At 40.5% G+C, this 17,575-nt stretch overlaps 1 protein-coding gene across 2 annotated transcripts in view; it reads left to right on the forward strand.

Moving 5' to 3' along the window:
- Positions 1-6,511: 6,511 nt before the first annotated feature.
- The window catches only part of LOC100772282 (zinc finger protein 120), a 42,811-nt gene continuing 31,747 nt past the window's right edge, over positions 6,512-17,575 (forward strand). For both annotated transcript variants that reach the window (XM_027408063.2, XM_027408062.2), the window contains exon 1: positions 6,512-6,640. In XM_027408063.2, the coding sequence (XP_027263864.1) occupies positions 6,638-6,640 (3 nt within the window). In that variant the 5' untranslated portion in view covers positions 6,512-6,637. The remainder of the gene's footprint in view (positions 6,641-17,575) is intronic.

Below are 17,575 nucleotides of genomic sequence, written 5' to 3' on the forward strand. Positions count from 1 at the left end.
AAACTGCAACCCAAGGAAGTTAGCTACAACTAGAATAATATAGGCAATAGATAATCCCACTTTACCAACATGCAAAAGAAAAAAAGGGGTGGAAACCCACACATAAACCACACCACCACCAAATCCAAAGCAAACAAGAATTAACAATCAATAGTCATTAAAATCCCTCAATATTAGTGATCTTAACTCACCTATAAAAAGACACAGGTTAGCAGAATGATTAAGAAGAGAGAATCCATCCTTCTGCTGCATACAAGAAACACTCCTCCACTTCAAAGACAGATGGTACCTAAGAATTAAAGGTTGGGGAAAGATTTTCCAATAAAATGGATCCAAGAAACAAGCAGGGGTAGCAATCCTAATATCCAAAAAACTGGACTTTAAACTAAAATCAATCAAAAGAGATGAAGGAGGTCACTTCCTACTTATCACAGGAGAAATCCATCAGAATGAAGTCTCAGTTCTGAATATTTATGCCTCAAATACAAAGCCATCCAGGTTCATAAAAGAAACATTACTAAAACTCAAATCACACATAAAACCGCACACACTTATAGTGGGAGACTTCAACACCCCACTCTCACACCTGGACAAGAATACCATACAGAAATTTAACAAAGAAAAAAAGGAACTAATAGAAGTAATGACCTAATTGGGATTAACAGACATCTATAGAAAATACAAAAGAATACACCTTCTTCTCAGTGCCACATGTAACCTTCCCTAAAGTCGAACACATACTTGGAAACACAAGAAATCTCAACAGGTACAAAAAAATTAAAATAACCCCCTGTAACTTATAAGACCACCATGCTTTAAAGTTAGAATTCAACAACAACATGAATTGAAGAAAACTTACAAACTCATGGAAATTAAGTAACACCCAATTGCACAATTCCTGGGGCGAGGGAGAATTAAAAAAAAGAAATTAAAGATTTCCTAGAATTCAATGAGAATGTGGACAAAACATACCCAAACTTATGTGATACTTTGAAAGCAGTGCTAAGAGGAAAGTTCATAGGGCTAAGTGTCCACATGAAGTAACAGGAGAATAATCACAGTAGAGAATTAACAGCAAAACTGAAAGTTCTAGGACACAAAGGAGCAAATACACCCAGAGAAGCAGACGCCAGGAAATAATCAAATTGAAGGCTGAAATCAATAAAGTGGAAACTAGGAGAACAATACAAAGAATCAATATAATGAAGAGTTGGTTCTTCCAGAAAATGAACAAGATAGACAAACCTTTATCCAAGCTTACCAAACGGCAGAGAGTGAACATGCAAATTAATAAAATCAGGAATGAATGGGGGATATAACAACTGACACAGAGGAAATCATGAGAATCATCAGGTCATCCTTCGAAAACCAGTATTCCTCAAAATTCAAAAACTAAAGGAAATGAACAATTTTTCTGGATAGATTTCACTTACCAAAATTAAATCAAGAACAGTTAAGCAACTTAAATAGACCTATAACACCTAATGATATAGAAGCAGTCATCAAAAGTCTTTCAACAAAAAAGAAACAAACAAAAAAAAGCCCAGGGCCAGATGGCTTCAATGCAGAATTCACCAGAAATTCAGAGAACAACTAATATGAATTATCCTCAACGTATTGCACACAATAGAAGCAGTAAGGTCATTGCCAAACTCTTTCTATGAGGCTCCAGTAACCTTGATACCCAAGGCACACAAAGACACAACTAAGAAAGAGAACTACAGTCCAATATCTCTCATGAACATTGATGCAAAAATACTCAATAAAGTACTGGCAAATTGAATCAAAGAACATATCAGAGAATTCATCCACCATGATCAAGTAGGCTTTATCCCAGGGATGCAAGGATGGTTCACCATATAAAAATCCATCAATGTAACCCACCATATAAACAGATTGAGGAAAAAAAAACATATGATCATCTCACTAGATGCGGAAAAAGCCTTTGACAAAATCCAACACCCCTTCATGATAAAGGTCTTGGAGGGATCAGGGATAAGAGGAACATACCTTAACATAATAAAAACCATATACAGCAAGCTGAAAGCCAAAATCAAATTAAATGGAGAGGAACTAAAGGCAATTCCTCCAAAATTGGGGACAAGATAAGGCTGTCTGCTCTCTCTATACCTCTTAAATATTGTCCTTGAAATTCTAGCTAGAGCAATAAAACAACAAAGGGAGATCAAGGAAATACAAATCAGAAAGGAAGAAGTCAAACATAGGATAGTCTACAAAAGTGACCCAAAAACTCTACCAGGGAACTCCTACAGCTGATAAACACCTTCAGCAAAGTGGAAGGATACAAGATTAACTCAAAAAAATCTGTAGCCCTAGTATATACAGATGATACCTTTGTGGAAAGAGAAATCAAAGAAACATAACACTTTACAGTTGCCACAAACAACATAAAATACCTTGGGGTAATGCTAACCAAAAAAAGTGAAAGATCTGTGCTGTAAGAATTTTGAGTCTCTAAAGAAAGAAATTAAAGAAGTTACCAGAATATGGAAGGATCTCCCATGTTCTTGGATAGATAGGATCAACATAGCAAAAATGGCAATCATGCAAAAAGCAATCTACACATTCAATGCAATCCCCATCAAAATCCCAGCACAATTCTTCACAGACCTTGAAAGAACAATTCTCAACTTTATATGGACAAACAAAAGACCCAGGATAGCCAAAACAACCCTGTACAATAAAGGAACTTCTGGAGGCATCACCATCCCTGACTTCAAGCACTATTAAAGAGCTACAGTGCTGAAAACAGCTTGGTATTGGCACAAAAATAGACAGAGAGACCAAAAGAATAGAGTTGAAAACCCTGATATTAGTCCACACACCTATGAACACCTGATTTTTGACAAAGAATCTAAATTTATACGATGGAATAAAGAAAGCATCTTCAACAAATGGTGCTGGCATAACTGGATGCTGGCATGTAGAAGATGGCAGATAGATCCATGTCTGTCGCCATGCACAAAACTTAAGTCCAAATGAATCAAAGACCTCAACATAAATCCAGCCATACCGAACCTCTTAGAAAAAAAGTGGGAAATACCTTTGTATTAATTGGTACATGAGACTGCTCCCCAAACATTACAACAGTAGCACAGACATTGAGATCAACAATTGATAAATGGGACCTCCTGAAACTGAGAAGCTTCTGTAAGACAAAGAACACAGTCAGTAAGACAAACCAGCAGCCCACAGAATGGCAAAATATTTTCACCAACCCCACTTTTGATAGAGGGCTGATTTTAAAAATATATAGAGAAGTCAAGAAGCTAGTCTCCAAAACACCGAAGAATCCCATTAAAAAGTGGATACAGAACTAAATAGACAATTCTCAATAAAGGAATCTAAAATGTCTGAAAGACACATAAGAAAGTGTTCAACATCCTTAGCCATCAGGGAAATGCAAATCAAAACAACTCTGAGATACCATCTTACTCCTGTCAGAATGGCTAAAATTAAAAACACCAATAACTGTTTATGCTAGAGAGGATGTGGAGAAAGGGGAACACTCCTCAACTGCTGGTGGGAGTGCAAACATGTGCAGTCACTTTGGAAATCTGTATGGCGACTCCTCAGGAAAATGGGAAACAGTCTACCAAAAGACCCATCAATTCTACTCTTAAGCATATACCCCCCAAAACACATTCATACAACAAGGACATCTGTTCAACAATGTTCATAGCAGTACTATTTGTAATAGCCAGAACCTCAAAGCAACCTAGATGCCCCTCAAATGAAGAATGGATAGAGAAAATGTGGTACATTTACACAATAGAGTACTACTCAGCAGAAAAAAAAAACAATGGAATCTTGAAATTTGCAGGAAAATTGATGGAACTAGAAGAAACCATTATGAGTGAGGTAACCCAGTCACAAAAATACAAACATGATTTGTACTCACTCATATGTGGATTTTAGACATAGAGTAAAATATTACCAGCCTACAATCCACAGTGCCAGAGAAGGTTGTAAACAAGGAGGACCCTAGAAGAGACATACATGGACCCCTGGAGAAGGGGAAAGGGACAAGATCTCCTGAACAAATTGGGAGCATGGGAGGAGGGTGGAGGGAGATAGGAGAATGAAAGTGGGAGAAGATGAAGGGTGAGGAGGACATGAGGCAGCAGAAAGTTTGAGTCAGGGGAAGAATAGAAGAAAACAAGAAAAGAGATACCATAATAGAGGGAAACATTTTAGGTTTGAAGAGAAATCAGGCACTAGGGAAATGTCTGGAGATCTACAAAGATGATACCAAGTAACAATCTTAGCATCAGAGGAGAGGTTACCTTAAATGTCCTCCCCCAATAATGAGATTGATGACTGACTTATCTGCCATCCTATGTCTTCATCCAGCAGCTATTGGAAGTAGAAGCAGATACCTTCAACTAATCACTGAACTGAACTCCAATCCAGTTGCAGAGAAGGAGGAATGAGCAAATGTGTGAAGACCAGGCTGGTGAAACCCACAGAAACAGCTGACCTGAACAACAGGGAGCTCTTTTTCTCCAGATTGATAGCTGGGATACCATCATAGGACTGATCCAGACCCCAGGAATGTGGGTTTCAGTGAGGAGAACTTGGAACTTCATGGGGCCTCCTGTGGTAGATTAGTACCTATACCTAACATAGGTTTGGAATTTGGAGCCCATTCCACATAGAGGGATACTCCCTGAGCCAAGACACATGGGAGTGGGCCTAGGTCCTATCCCAAAACATATGATAGACTCTGATGACCCTCTATGGAAGGCCTCACCCTCCCTGGGGAGTAGAAAGTATATGTGATAGGTAGGGCTTTAGTTGGGGAGGTGGTAGGGGAGGAGAGGAGGGAGAGTGAACTGGGATTGACATGTAAAATAATATTGTTTCTAATTCAAATAAAAAATCTGCAAAAAAATACATAAATTCAATTTTAAAAACAATAAAAAGAAGAAAGAATAAAACTGATGCAGTCAGGCAGGACAATACAATCAGCAGTATTCCTTCAGAGTCTCTAATTTAGTTCATGTCTCTAGAGTTATGCATTAAGTTCCAGGCAGACTCCCCTGAACGACAGACTGTGAATTTGACCTGTAAGGGAAATAAACCCTTTTCTGCCACAGGAACTAACTGAATTCAGGGAGTCTAAAATCATTCCCTGAAGCAGAGATGAGGGAACAAACGAACAACCAGACAAAAAACACAGACACAAATAATTGGAGCAAATATGAGGTGGATTTGTTCATGGGACATTATATTTTTGTATAAAATCATAAATAATAAAGGGTGCCTAATGTATGGCTAAGAAAACCAAAACAGTCAATAACCAATAACCATGAACTTTTTAACATTATTTTGGTCACCAATGTTCTAGGTAGGACAAAATCAACTGCAACATGATGTATTACCCTCGAACCTATAAACAAAATGAATGGTACGTTTTTTTTTTATTTTTTATTTTTGGTTTTTCAATAAAGGGTTTTTCTGTGTAGCTTTGGGGTCTTTCCTGTTACTTTCTCTGTAGACCAGGCTGGCCTCCACCTCATTGAGATCGTCCTACATCTGCCTCCCTTTGTGTTTCTCCCCCCCCCCCCAGACAGGTTTCTCTGTGGCTTTGGAGCCTGTCCTGGAACTAGCTCTTGTAGACCAAATTGGCCTCCGACTCTCAGCGATCCGCCTGCCTCTACTTCCCGAGTTCTGGGATTAAAAGCAGGTGCCACTAATGCCCAGCTCCCTCTGTGTTCGTAAATCTCTCTTTAATTTTGAATATTCTGACCACTATTCCACCTGTGGGATGGGGAATCATTCTGCCCACCTAGAATGGTGGGCTGAATAACTAGCTAGTCATATTATTCTTATGGTGAAAGCTTCATTTTAGCCCCTGGCTTCCTTATACCCAAAGAGTCTGGAATGTTATGGTAGAGGTTCCACCCAAGCACCCCACCCCCATCGTCCTCCAAAACCTGCTGAATCTCAGAAAGCAAAATAATGACAAATAATGACCCTAACCCCAGTGATACTCATGCACACTCCAACAGAGTACTTAATCAGGTCCCCAGAGAACAGACTTGTGTTTTTTCGGGTCTCACTTTCCCATCTCCTCTCTGGGAGGCTGGAAGCCATCCAGGAGGGCTGTATCCATTAAAAGTGAGCTGTTTCTAATCCCTTTTGCTTTGTTCTGATTTGTTTTTGCTGCATCCTCAGAGAGGCTTATTGGGTTGTAGAAACTATTCAGTTATATCCAGGACAAAGGGAAGTTGCTATGGAGACCAGGAAGCTAGAAGGGTCTGCAGTCCCAGCCAGGGGCCTTGCTATTGAAATGCATACCTTTGCAGATCTAGAAAAGTTTTTTTTTTTTTTTTTTTTTTTTTTTGTGTGTGTGTGTGTGTGGAGGAATGGCCAGGAACCACAATAACTGTTTAAGCACTTTCTAACCCTATGGGAGGTGCTCTTGTCAATCAAGCCTCACTATCCAATCACTCCCTCCATGTGACCTGCCAGTCAGAAGTTGTGCCGGGCTCTTCCTGTCACCAGGCTTCAGGCTTCCCTTTGAGGAGGAGCCAGTTGTTTTGTATGCCGTGGTACAGTTGCTGCTGCAGGGAGCTGAGCTGAGAGCTTCAGTGATCTGGGAAACCACAAAATGGTGAGCTAGGGGATGCTGTCTGCAGATGGGGAGGAGCAGATGGTGAGGTGTGGCAGACAGTGTGTTGGGTCCTCCCTGTATCTGGATGGGAAACTGAAGCCAGATTCCATGTCTTGTGAAGTCCCATGTGGTCCTGGTAAATTCTTTGACCTAAAGGGAGGTCTCTCAATAACTTTGCTCCGTGGGCCTAATCTAATCAGAGCATTGGGAGCAGGGAGCTGTGTGTAGGAGCACTTTTTTTTGAGGGGTGAGGGTTTCCAGACAGGATTTCTCTGTGTAGCTTTGGAGCCTATCCTGGCACTTGCTCTCGAGACCAGGCTGGCCTCACAGAGATCTGCCTGCCTCTGCCTCCTGAGTGCTGGGATTAAAGGTGTGAGTCACCAACGCCTGGCTAGGAGCACCTTTATAGTCAATTTAAATATTCTTTTGTTGTTGTTGTTGTTGTTTTTCGAGACAGGGTTTCCCTGTGGCTTTGAAGGCTTTCCTGGAACTAACTCTTATAGACCAGGCTGGCCTCAAACTCACAGAGATCCACCTGCCTATGCCTCCCGGGTGCTGGGATTAAAAGCGTGCACCACCAACGCCTGGCCAACTTCAACATTCTTGATGTATATATGGAAAGCAGCTTGCCTAAGTCAGAGAGGCCTAGTTTTTCCAGTTAGTAACTGCCTGGTACCTAGGGCTTTCCCTAAGGGCCTAAAGAATTGATAATAAAACTGAGCTCCTTCTCTAAAACCTGCAGTATGTTTGGGAGAGCTGGTAATGGTCTGGGGCCGGGGACTTTTGGAAGGGTTGCTTCACATCCTGAGAAGTCAGCTCTTTCCACCATATGGAGCTATTGTATGTCTTAAGGCTACTGTGTCTTTAGTCAGTAATGTTCTTGAGATATTCTGTTTATCTTGTGTGGCATTGTTTGACTAACCTCCTCCTGAATTTCTCCCATTATATTATAGTTTTTGATGACTTCATATAATTCTCCCATTTCCTTCCATTCTCCCACCCCATTTAAGTAGTGTACAAGATACCATTCTTCTCAAGCTTAGTTAGTCTGGGGCATATCCTTTGCAATATCTCCCCAACCTAGCATTTATCTTTCCTGCTTTCTACTTGTCCTATCATTCATAGCCCCTATGACCTTCACCTCAGGACCCTGTCCCTGAAGAATGACCTGTTGTTTCAGGTCAATGGTGTACTTAAGAAATTATTTTAGGAATATCCTTGCTGTGTGATTGTATTTTATTTAACTGCTAGTATCCACTTCTAAGGACTGGTATTTTTCTGGATTATGGTGTGTGACCTCTTTAATGTGCTCTAATACAAGTCTCTAGTCTCTGGAACACATGGCCATAAAGCATGTTTCAGCTTTTCAAAGTAATTTGTGAGATTATAAAAGCATAATATTCACATTGTTTTTTCTGCCTCCAAGCCCTCCTACCCCATTGTTTTCTCATTTATGGCCTGTTTTTCTTTAACTCAGTTATACAGTGACAACAGTTAGTGTGTGAATGTGGCCTGTGTTTGGTTGCAGGATTTCCCAGCTCTGAGGCAATGGGTTTGCTGCATTAGACATTGAGTGTGTAATGGACTGTGCACACGAAGGACCCTGTGCTTTGGATGAGGAACAGGATGGGTTCTATGCGAGGAGGAATGTCTACTAAAACACAAAGTTTCTAGACTAGGGCGCTGTCTACTGTGCTGTATGTATGTAAGGTCAGAGCTGGAAGGACTGTGCTGTCTGAGTCATTTGATCTCTGATTACCCAGTAGGGAAGCTGCTAATATGAGTCCTAACTGGGTGGCCCTAGCCAATGTGCTGTTATGGGGAGGCTTAGCAATCAGGAGTACTAGTGGCAGGTAATTTGTGTATTCTTTCCATGGTTCTCTTCTGCCTTTCCTGAAATGAGTTGTAAGAAAGACCACAAGTTATACCATGGTAAGTGTATGGTGTTCAGAGCAGGTCTGTTGAGCTATCATTTCATTTATTTATTTAGTTAGCTATTGTTGTTTTTCAAGACAGGGTTTCTCTGTGTAACAGTCGTGACTGTCTTAGAACTCACTATGTAGACCAGGCTGGTCTCAAACTCACTGAGATCTGACTGCCTCAGCCTCCCAAGTGCTGGAATTAAAGGCATGTACCACCACCACCCAGTGAGCTTTTAATTCTGTTAGGACTTGGGTGGACCATGACTCAGACTATAGTTATGTTGGTCCATGTGGTGACCTGGGCAGTGGCCTTTGTCCTCCGTTCCTCTCAGTATGGTTTTACTGGGTAATGGGAGACTCTACAGCCCTGGCATGGGACCAGTATCATTGTCACATATGGGCACTGCTTTTGGTTGCAGTGGGAAGACAGATTAGAAAACTGAAGGTCTTGTTTCTAGAAGTTGTGAATATTACATTCCATTTTCAAGTTTCAAGTATTATAAATATTGCAGATAGTTTAGGAACTTGTAGAAAAATGGTGATGTGGATCGTCTTTCACCAATAATGATTAGAAAGCTTGTAACTTGGTGCTGCAACTAAACACAATGGTGTGATTCAGTGAAGTCTAGTTCTAGGGAACAAAAGGAGTTTCTGAAGTGCAGAAACTTCTTAAGTGTACATGGTATTGGGCAGGTAGATAGGGTAGAATCCATGTTTTGTGTCATTATCCATGGAAGCCGATTTTAAATTATTTTTCTATGCTGTTTTGTAGTTGAGCATCAGTGGGGCTGCATTTACTTGAAACAACAAGGAAAATGGAGCAGAGGTTTGGACCCCAATACTTTTTTAAAAAAATTTTTATTAGTTCAAATTAGGAAGAAGCTTGCATCACATGTCAATCTCTTCTCCCTCTCCCTCCCCTCCCCTCTCCCACCCCCTCCCCCCACCTATTCCCCACTGCATCCACCCTCCACTCCCCAGGCAGGGTAGGGCCCTCTACGGGGGCTACCCAAAGTCCACCACATCATCCTGGCCAGGCCTAGTCCCTTCCCCATGTGTCCAGGATGAGAGTGCATCCCTTCACGTGGGATGGGCTTTCAAAATCCCGTCTTACACCAGGGAAAAATACTAATCCACTACCAGGGGCCCGCTAGAGGCCTCCTAATTGACATCCATGTTCAGGGGTCTGGATCAGTCCTGTACTGGCCTCCCAGACAGCAGTCTGGGGTCCATGTGCTCCACTTTGTACAGGCCAGCTGTTTCTGTGAGGACCCCAATACTTTTTAATCGATAATTTTTGGGCCTTGACAGAGTCTTTGCTGCTTAAGTGATTGATATGATTAATACATTGGCTTTGGATTTTTTTTTTTTTCGAGGCAGGGTTTCTCTGTGGCTTTGGAGGCTGTCCTGGAACTAGCTCTTGTAGACCAGACTGGTCTTGAACTCACAGAGATCTGCCTGCCTCTGCCTCACGAGTGCTGGGTTTAAAGGCGTGCGCCACCACCGCCCAGCCATATGTGATTCTTTATGTGTGGAAATTGTGCATGTGTGTCACGATTTGGGTGTAAATATCAGAGAACACTTTTGAGTGTTTGTCTTTTATAGTTAGCATATTTGAGACAGGGTCTCTAGGTTGCCATGCCGCATAAATAAACTTGGCAGGATTTCTTCTGTTTGCATTTTATCTGTCATCAAAAGCATTGGACAATAGGCATGTACTGTAGCAACTGTCTTTAGAATGCAAAAGTAAAGGGATAGTTGAAAGGTGAGTACTTTATCTGTCAAACCATTTTCACAGTTCAAAAGTTTATTAAGTAGAAGTTTTTGGAGTGAGTCTGTTTTGAGACACAGTCTCTTTCTAACCCTGTCTGGCTTGAAATTCATTATGTAGTAGATAGACCTGGCCTGCAACTTACAGAGATCACCTGTTCTGCCTCACGTGAAAACACCTCAATAAAAAGAAATTCTTATCATGGATTTACTACACATATTATTACAAAGAAAGAATTTTGGTGAAATGTGATTTTATGAGGGGGAACCACACTTAAGAATTGATACAAAGACATGTGACAGTTTTGGTGAGTTTGTAAGTTACATTTCACTGGGTTCTTAGGGAGTCCTCTCTCTCAATCTCTCTCTCTCTCTCTCTCTCTCTCTCTCTCTCTCTCTCTCTCTCTCTCTCTGTGTGTGTGTGTGTGTGTTTCTGTGTATGTATCACTCTCTACATCTGTTTGTCTCTGTCTCTCTTTCTCCTTTTCTCCTTCTCTTTAGTAACAAGATCATAGGTCAGTTCCTGCTTAGACTTGGCTGGGATTCTGATTTAATAAGGTTAAAAACATGGGTCAGAACACTTCTGCACTATGCCTTACTCTAACAATTCTGCCCTTGTAATCCTCAGAAATTGCTGCTTACCTTAGGGAAGGAAGTAAATCCATACTCAAAAGGTTTTATATTTTTGTCATCAAACATGGCTCACTGGTATTTGAGATATCACTAAATTAGGAAGGTTTTCTCTGTCTACACAGAAAATTATATCAATTTTGGTGGTGGTTGATATTGATTTTCAACTTGATTAGATCTAGATTCAGTCAAGGGACACTTCTCCAGACACAACTGTGAGGGCTTATCTAAATCATTATATTATCTGCTGTATGTTTATGAGAGACTCGCTTGTATATTAAGTTCATTGAGATGAGAAGACTCTTTCCCCTTCCAGAAGTGATAGCACCATTCCAGTTCATGGTATTGGAAATGGATTATATAATAAGGACCAACATCTGTCATTCTATGGCTCCCAACTTTGAATACAGTATGATTAAAGTTAATAGTAGAATCAACATATAGTAGGGTGAAGGAATAGTAACTACCCTTGCTTTCTATCTAGCTAGAACCCAGACTGTTTTGGAGTTTGCTGGGATTTTTCTCCCTTGGTGTCTTGACTGACAATCAAAGATTGAAGGACTCATGGAAAGCTGGTGACTCTGTAACAGATTTTAAACACCCTCAGAGAGGGCCTGAGAGGACACTGCTTGCAGTGGACAACTGAAATTGTGGTAGATTCTGGAACCATAGGATAAACAAGGACAGCTTCGCGTGTGTAACAGGCATGATAGTAAAGCCGTGTGTGCTAGGGATGGCAAAGTATGAAACACAGAGCTTCTCTAGTTCATGAAGGTCCAGAATAATATTAAAAACAGGACCATAGCTTCCTGAATTCATTTCTTTAATTGTGATTGATTATTTGATCATTTGCTATTTCCCTGTTCTTCCCTTTTTGAAAATAGTGGGCAGTTACTCACTTTTCTCACATAACGTACACCTAGGCTTTACTGTAGACATTTTAAATGTTGGAATTTTTAAATGCTATAAGATTTCATAATTTGAAAGCATTTTTTATTTTATTTAAATTAGAAACAAGATTGTTTTACATGACAATCCCAGGTCCTTCTTCCCCTTCTCCCTTGCTCCCCATTAACCCCTTATCCCACCCCCTTTCTGCTTTCCAGGGAGGTTGAGGCCGTCCATGGGGGAATCTTCAGTCTGCCATATCCTTTGGAGTAGGGCCTAGGCTCCTGTGGAATGTGCTCCCAAAGTCCATTCGTATGCTAGGGATAAATACTAATCTACTACCAGATGCTCCATAAATTGCCAAGACCTCCCCACTGACACCCATGTTCAGGGTTCTGGAACAGTCCTATGCTAGTTTCCCAACTATCAGTCTGGGGTCCATGAGCAACCCCTTGTTCAGGTCAGCTGTTTCTTTGGGCTTTACCAGCCTGGTCTTGACCCCTTTGCTCATCACACTTCCCTCTCTGCTACTGGATTCCAGAGTTTAGTTGTGGGTGTCTGCCTCTGCTTCCATCAGCTACTGGATGAGGGCTCTTGGAGGGCATATAAGGAAGTCATCAATCTCATTATGGGGGAAGGGCATTTAAGGTAGCCTCTCGACTATTGCTTAGATAGACCCAAACTAACAATCTAAGCAATCTCTGGACATTTTCCTAGTGCCTGATTTCTCTTTAAAACCATAATGGCTCCCTCTATTATGGTATCTCTTCTATTGCTCTCCTCTATTCTTCCCCTGAATCAACCTTCTTGCTCCCTCATGTCTACCACTCCCATCCTCTTCTCCCCTTCTCTTTTTCTTAGTTCTCTCTTCCCTCACCACATGCTTCCAATTTGCTCAGGAGATCTTGTCCCTTTCCCCTTCTCTGGGGAATTAGTGGGCAGTTACTCACCCTTCTCACATAATGTACACCTAGGCTGCTGTGCACATTTTAAAGGTTGAAATTTTTAAATGCTATAAGATTTCATAATTTGAAAGCATTTCATATTATGATTAACATGTGACTTTGGGATTCATAGAGGCAACACCTTGTTTGATAGGGATATACCTTAAAATTATGAATCAAATGAATATTTTCCCCACAAGTTGCTTTGAGTCAGTTTTGTTTATCCATTTAGTAGAAAGGAGACTAATTCACTTCCCTGTTTGCTGCTCAAAAAGAAAATCACCTGGAAATTAATTCATGGACATCTATAAGGCCTCCTAGTGAAACACTTTTCATCCAAGTACAAATTTGAGTATATTTTGTATCACTAATGTGTGATTCCTTACTGCTCTCTATTACATCAGCCCTACAACCATATACATAAAATCAACAAATAACACCCTCAAGAGGTTGTCTTTATGTATCAGCATACTCGTCCATACATACATTACAAGGAAAAAGTTGGAACAAAGTATTTGAGAAGGGATGGAATAAAGAGAAAGGGGGAAAGTGGTGTAGTATCTTTTAAATAAAACATATACTAATACATTTTAAATAAAAAGAGGAAGTGGAGAGATGGCTCAGCAATTAATAGCACTGTGTGTTGTTACAGAGGACGCAGGTTTCATTCCCAGAATCTACATGGAAGCTAACCATTTGCTATGTCCCAGGCATCTGCTGTCTTCTAGCATCTGTAGTGATTGTGCACAGACACATGGAGGCAAACCATGCACTTAACTAAAATTAAAAACAGGTTAAAAAAGGAAATAATAGAATTCTGTACAGTGATATCACAGGCCTGATAACAGCCAGGGATAGTAAGATGAACTCCCTTTTTGTCCTGCATGGAAGAAGCTGTGGAATTCTCCTGGGCCAGCCTGCATAGAGTCAAACGGAGGCTTGTTTTGAGCTCAAAACAACTCAGCAGAGATATCTGACAGAAGAGCATTGACCATAGTGGAGATAGGCGAATTTTCCTATGTTTTTTATATTTGTTTTCTCTGCTTTTTTTGTGAGTATTGTGACATTGATACATCTAGATGAAACATCAGGGTTGACAGGTCACATAAGCTCTGAAGCAGTCTACTAGCACGGTGCCATTTCCTTGATTTTCAGCAAAGACTTTGAGGTAAAAGATGCATAATCCAGAGTCTTTCTTTCCATCTATTTTAAAATTTATATGTTCTTGTGTGACTTTGAGGTGAGAATGTCCATAAATGTCTGTTGTTACATTGTGATCATCTTCAGAAGTGGATTTGTTAACTGAGCCTAGGAAGAGGGTGAACTCTACATAAACATGTCCAGACTCTGTAAGTAAAATCCCCATGCTTCCTTGTTATGAAAAACATTGTTTTGGAAATAATTCCCATGATCTTCTTGGCTAGAAACTTTGTCCATTCTTCTGTATTGGCTGTTGTGATGGCTATTTTTGGTAGTCAAACTGATTACCTCTGGAATAATCTAATACACAGGGTATACTTGTGAGGGATTTTACTTAAAGGTTTTGAAATGAGAAACCATTCATCTGGATTGTTTGAGCTCATAAGAACCCCCTCTTTAATCTGGGTCAGACCTTCTTTTGGCAGCCTATCTATATAAAGTATATTGAAGAAGGAAGCACTTGATCTTTGCCTGATTGCCCTGACATTGACTGGGAATGATGTTCCTTTACTCTCTATAGCATCCAGTTCTTAGGAATTCTGGTATATACTGAAGACTATCTGAGACATCCAGCCTAATGAATTAAAGAACTACTGATTTCTGGACTACAGACTTGCTAATAAATTTTCTTTCTAAGTACATACAGAGATTTCTTCTCTCAGTTGTATTTAAGCAGAGAACCTTGACTAATACTACTCTGTTGCTTTTACAACCGCTGACAGAGTAAGTTGTAGTAGCTAACAATAGAGCTCATAAAGACATTCTTCCTTGCTCCATTTCCAAGTATTCAACTTATTGTACAAACTACACTTTTTATTATTGTTAAACTGTCAAGAGGCTGAAAAGTTTCAGAACAAAACTCCTAATGAAATGGAACCATCACCCAGGCTTTTGATGGTAGAAATAGGTATCATCTTGTTCCTGATCTGGTTCCTGATTTTCTCTACTGGCCATCTGCATTCCTTGAGACAACAAGATAAAAATTACATCAGAGTACTTAACCCCAGCATAAAGTCACAAAACAAACATCTCCTTTTTCCTACTCATATCGCTTAATTGTTAATAATTTGCGTACCCTTCCACTAGAGGAGAATCATTCTACTCCATTGTGCAGGCTGTCCACCTAGCCACATTGCATCCAGGAGAAAGAAGGAGAAGAGCTTATGGAGTGCAGGAAATGAGCAGGGTGAGATATTGGAGCCAAGGCAAGTGCTGTTGAAATTTGGGTAAGTCTGTGCCTGGAGTGGAAGACAGGGCCAGGAGTCACTGTGCTAAGTCTTTAACTACAGTATAACTCTAAGGGAGGTGCTCTTGTCACTCAGTCCTTACTAGCCAATCAGGGCCTCCAGTCTAACCTGCCCATCATAAGTGGTGTAGGACACTTGGTGAGGCCAGGATTCAGGCTTATCTTTGTTGCAGAGTGGGATTTAGTTTTTGTGTGCTATTCTGTGAGTGCTGCTTCAGTTCCTAGCTTGAGCATCTGTCCTAAGCTCCCACAGTTGTGGGTTGTGATCATTCAATATAAGGAAAATAAACCTGTGCATTCCTTATCCGAGATACTTTTGGTTAGGGAATTTAATCACACCAAGAAACAGGCATGTCAGATCAAAATGTGGTACATCAATAGTGATTTTGTTGCTGAGAAGAACATTGGAATGTTGTCTTTTGGAGGAATGTGGATGGCCAAAAGACATATGAATACTGAGCTGAATCAGCTATTCTTATAGGACCAGGAATATGGCAGAGTTGAAAGAAATGCAGACAGTGGAAGCTGAGGTCATAGGATTTAAATGAGAAATGGACTCCATGAAAAATTTATCTAGAGTTCAGTTGATCATTCCTACTTTATCCAGTCTGTGAGAAACTGAGTAAGGCAGAATTAAGTTGTATTGGCTGATTTCTTCGTATGTCTTGATTCTATCATTTGTTTTTTGTTTTTTGGGTTTTTTTGTTTGTTTTTGTTTTTGTTTTTCGAGACAGGGTTTCTCTGTGTAGTTTTGGAGCCTATCCTGGCAGTCTCTCTGGAGACCAGGCTGGCCTCAAACTCACAGAGATCCACCTGCCTCTGTCTCCCGAGTGCTGGGATTAAAGGCATGCGCCACCAATGCCTGGCTGATTCTATTGGGTTTTTGTTACTGATGACTTATTAAGGTCTACAGTGTAAAAGAAACAAGTGGTGCAGAAAGAAATACTCAGTTTCATGGAGAAAAACAGCATGAGGTAGTTTCAAATGGCAGTCCTGTGGTAAAGCAGAGGTAGGAAATTTCAAGAAGTTTAACATGCTTAAAGACAAGGCAACAAGGCCCTTCTCAGCATTTGAAGACCAGGAAGGTACCCTAATGGTAAGATACCACCCATGTAAGTCTTCAATTTATGGAAGGAATAGGCCACTTGATTCCTTATCTGAAGAAGGAACTTCATACAGAAGCTGTTGTAATTCTGGTCCAAGTGTGATAGAGTACATCACAACTTAGAATCCATATTTGTGGTATAACCCATGTTGTACTGGTTCTGGAAAGAAGAAAGTTTCAAAATTTATATCTCATAGATTCTTCCTTTGTGGTTTAAGTTCAACACTGTTGGATTCTGGCAGAGTTAGAAAACCAGGGAAGATACTATGAAAGTTCATTGCATGAAGTTGTCAAGATGAAGCCAGTGTTGTATTTTGAGACAATAGGATGTTGAGATACCCAAACCATAGGGCATCTGCCATGGAAAGCTGAACACAGGGAAATGTAAATAGCAAAGGAGAGATGTGTATGAGAATCTTTAGGGATAGAGCTATCTAAGCCTTTTGAGAATGATATCCCACCTGTGTATGTCAGATCTGTAGGATTTGTTGTTTGCCTTAATGAGTTTTAGTATCTTGGTTCAGTATTCTCTCACTGTGCCCATATTTCTTTCTTTATTTTCTAAATTTATTCTTCTTTCATAAAATACATTTGTAGTTTCACCTCCCTCTACTCCTCTCAGTCTTCTACACTGCTCCCCTCTCTACCAGGTCCATCCTCCTCCATTTACCTTCAGAATAGATAATATATCCAAAGGATATCAACAAAAATCTGCATAATGAATTACAATTTGACAAGACACAGACCCTCATATCAAGGCTGGATGAGGCAAACTAGTAGAAGGAAAAGGATTCCAAAATCAGGCAGGAGTGTCAGAGACACACACCCACTTCCACTGTTAGGGGTTGCACAAAAACACCAAGATAATACAATAGTAACAGAGGACATGTTCCTGGATTGTCTTGTCCCGCCAGGTACTGCTGCCCTTCTCAGCCTCAAATAAGCACACATGCTGTATATTAACTATTAAACTGTTGGTTTGTGTCTAGGGCATCTTATTGGCTAGCTCTATCTTAATTATTAACCCATTTCTATAAATCTATGAATTTCCATGTGACCTTGGCATACCAGAGAATGTGCAGATCTGTCTGTTGCTCCTTTGCCAGCTACATCATATGTGTCTCAGGTGGGCTGTCTCTGCCTACCGTTCCCAGAATTCTCCTCATCTCCTAGTTCTGCCTAAATTCCTCCCTCTTTGGCCAGTGTTTCATTCATCAACTATAATAGAAA

Source organism: Cricetulus griseus, chromosome 3 (assembly GCF_003668045.3).
Source record: "Cricetulus griseus strain 17A/GY chromosome 3, alternate assembly CriGri-PICRH-1.0, whole genome shotgun sequence".
NCBI lineage: Eukaryota > Metazoa > Chordata > Mammalia > Rodentia > Cricetidae > Cricetulus > Cricetulus griseus.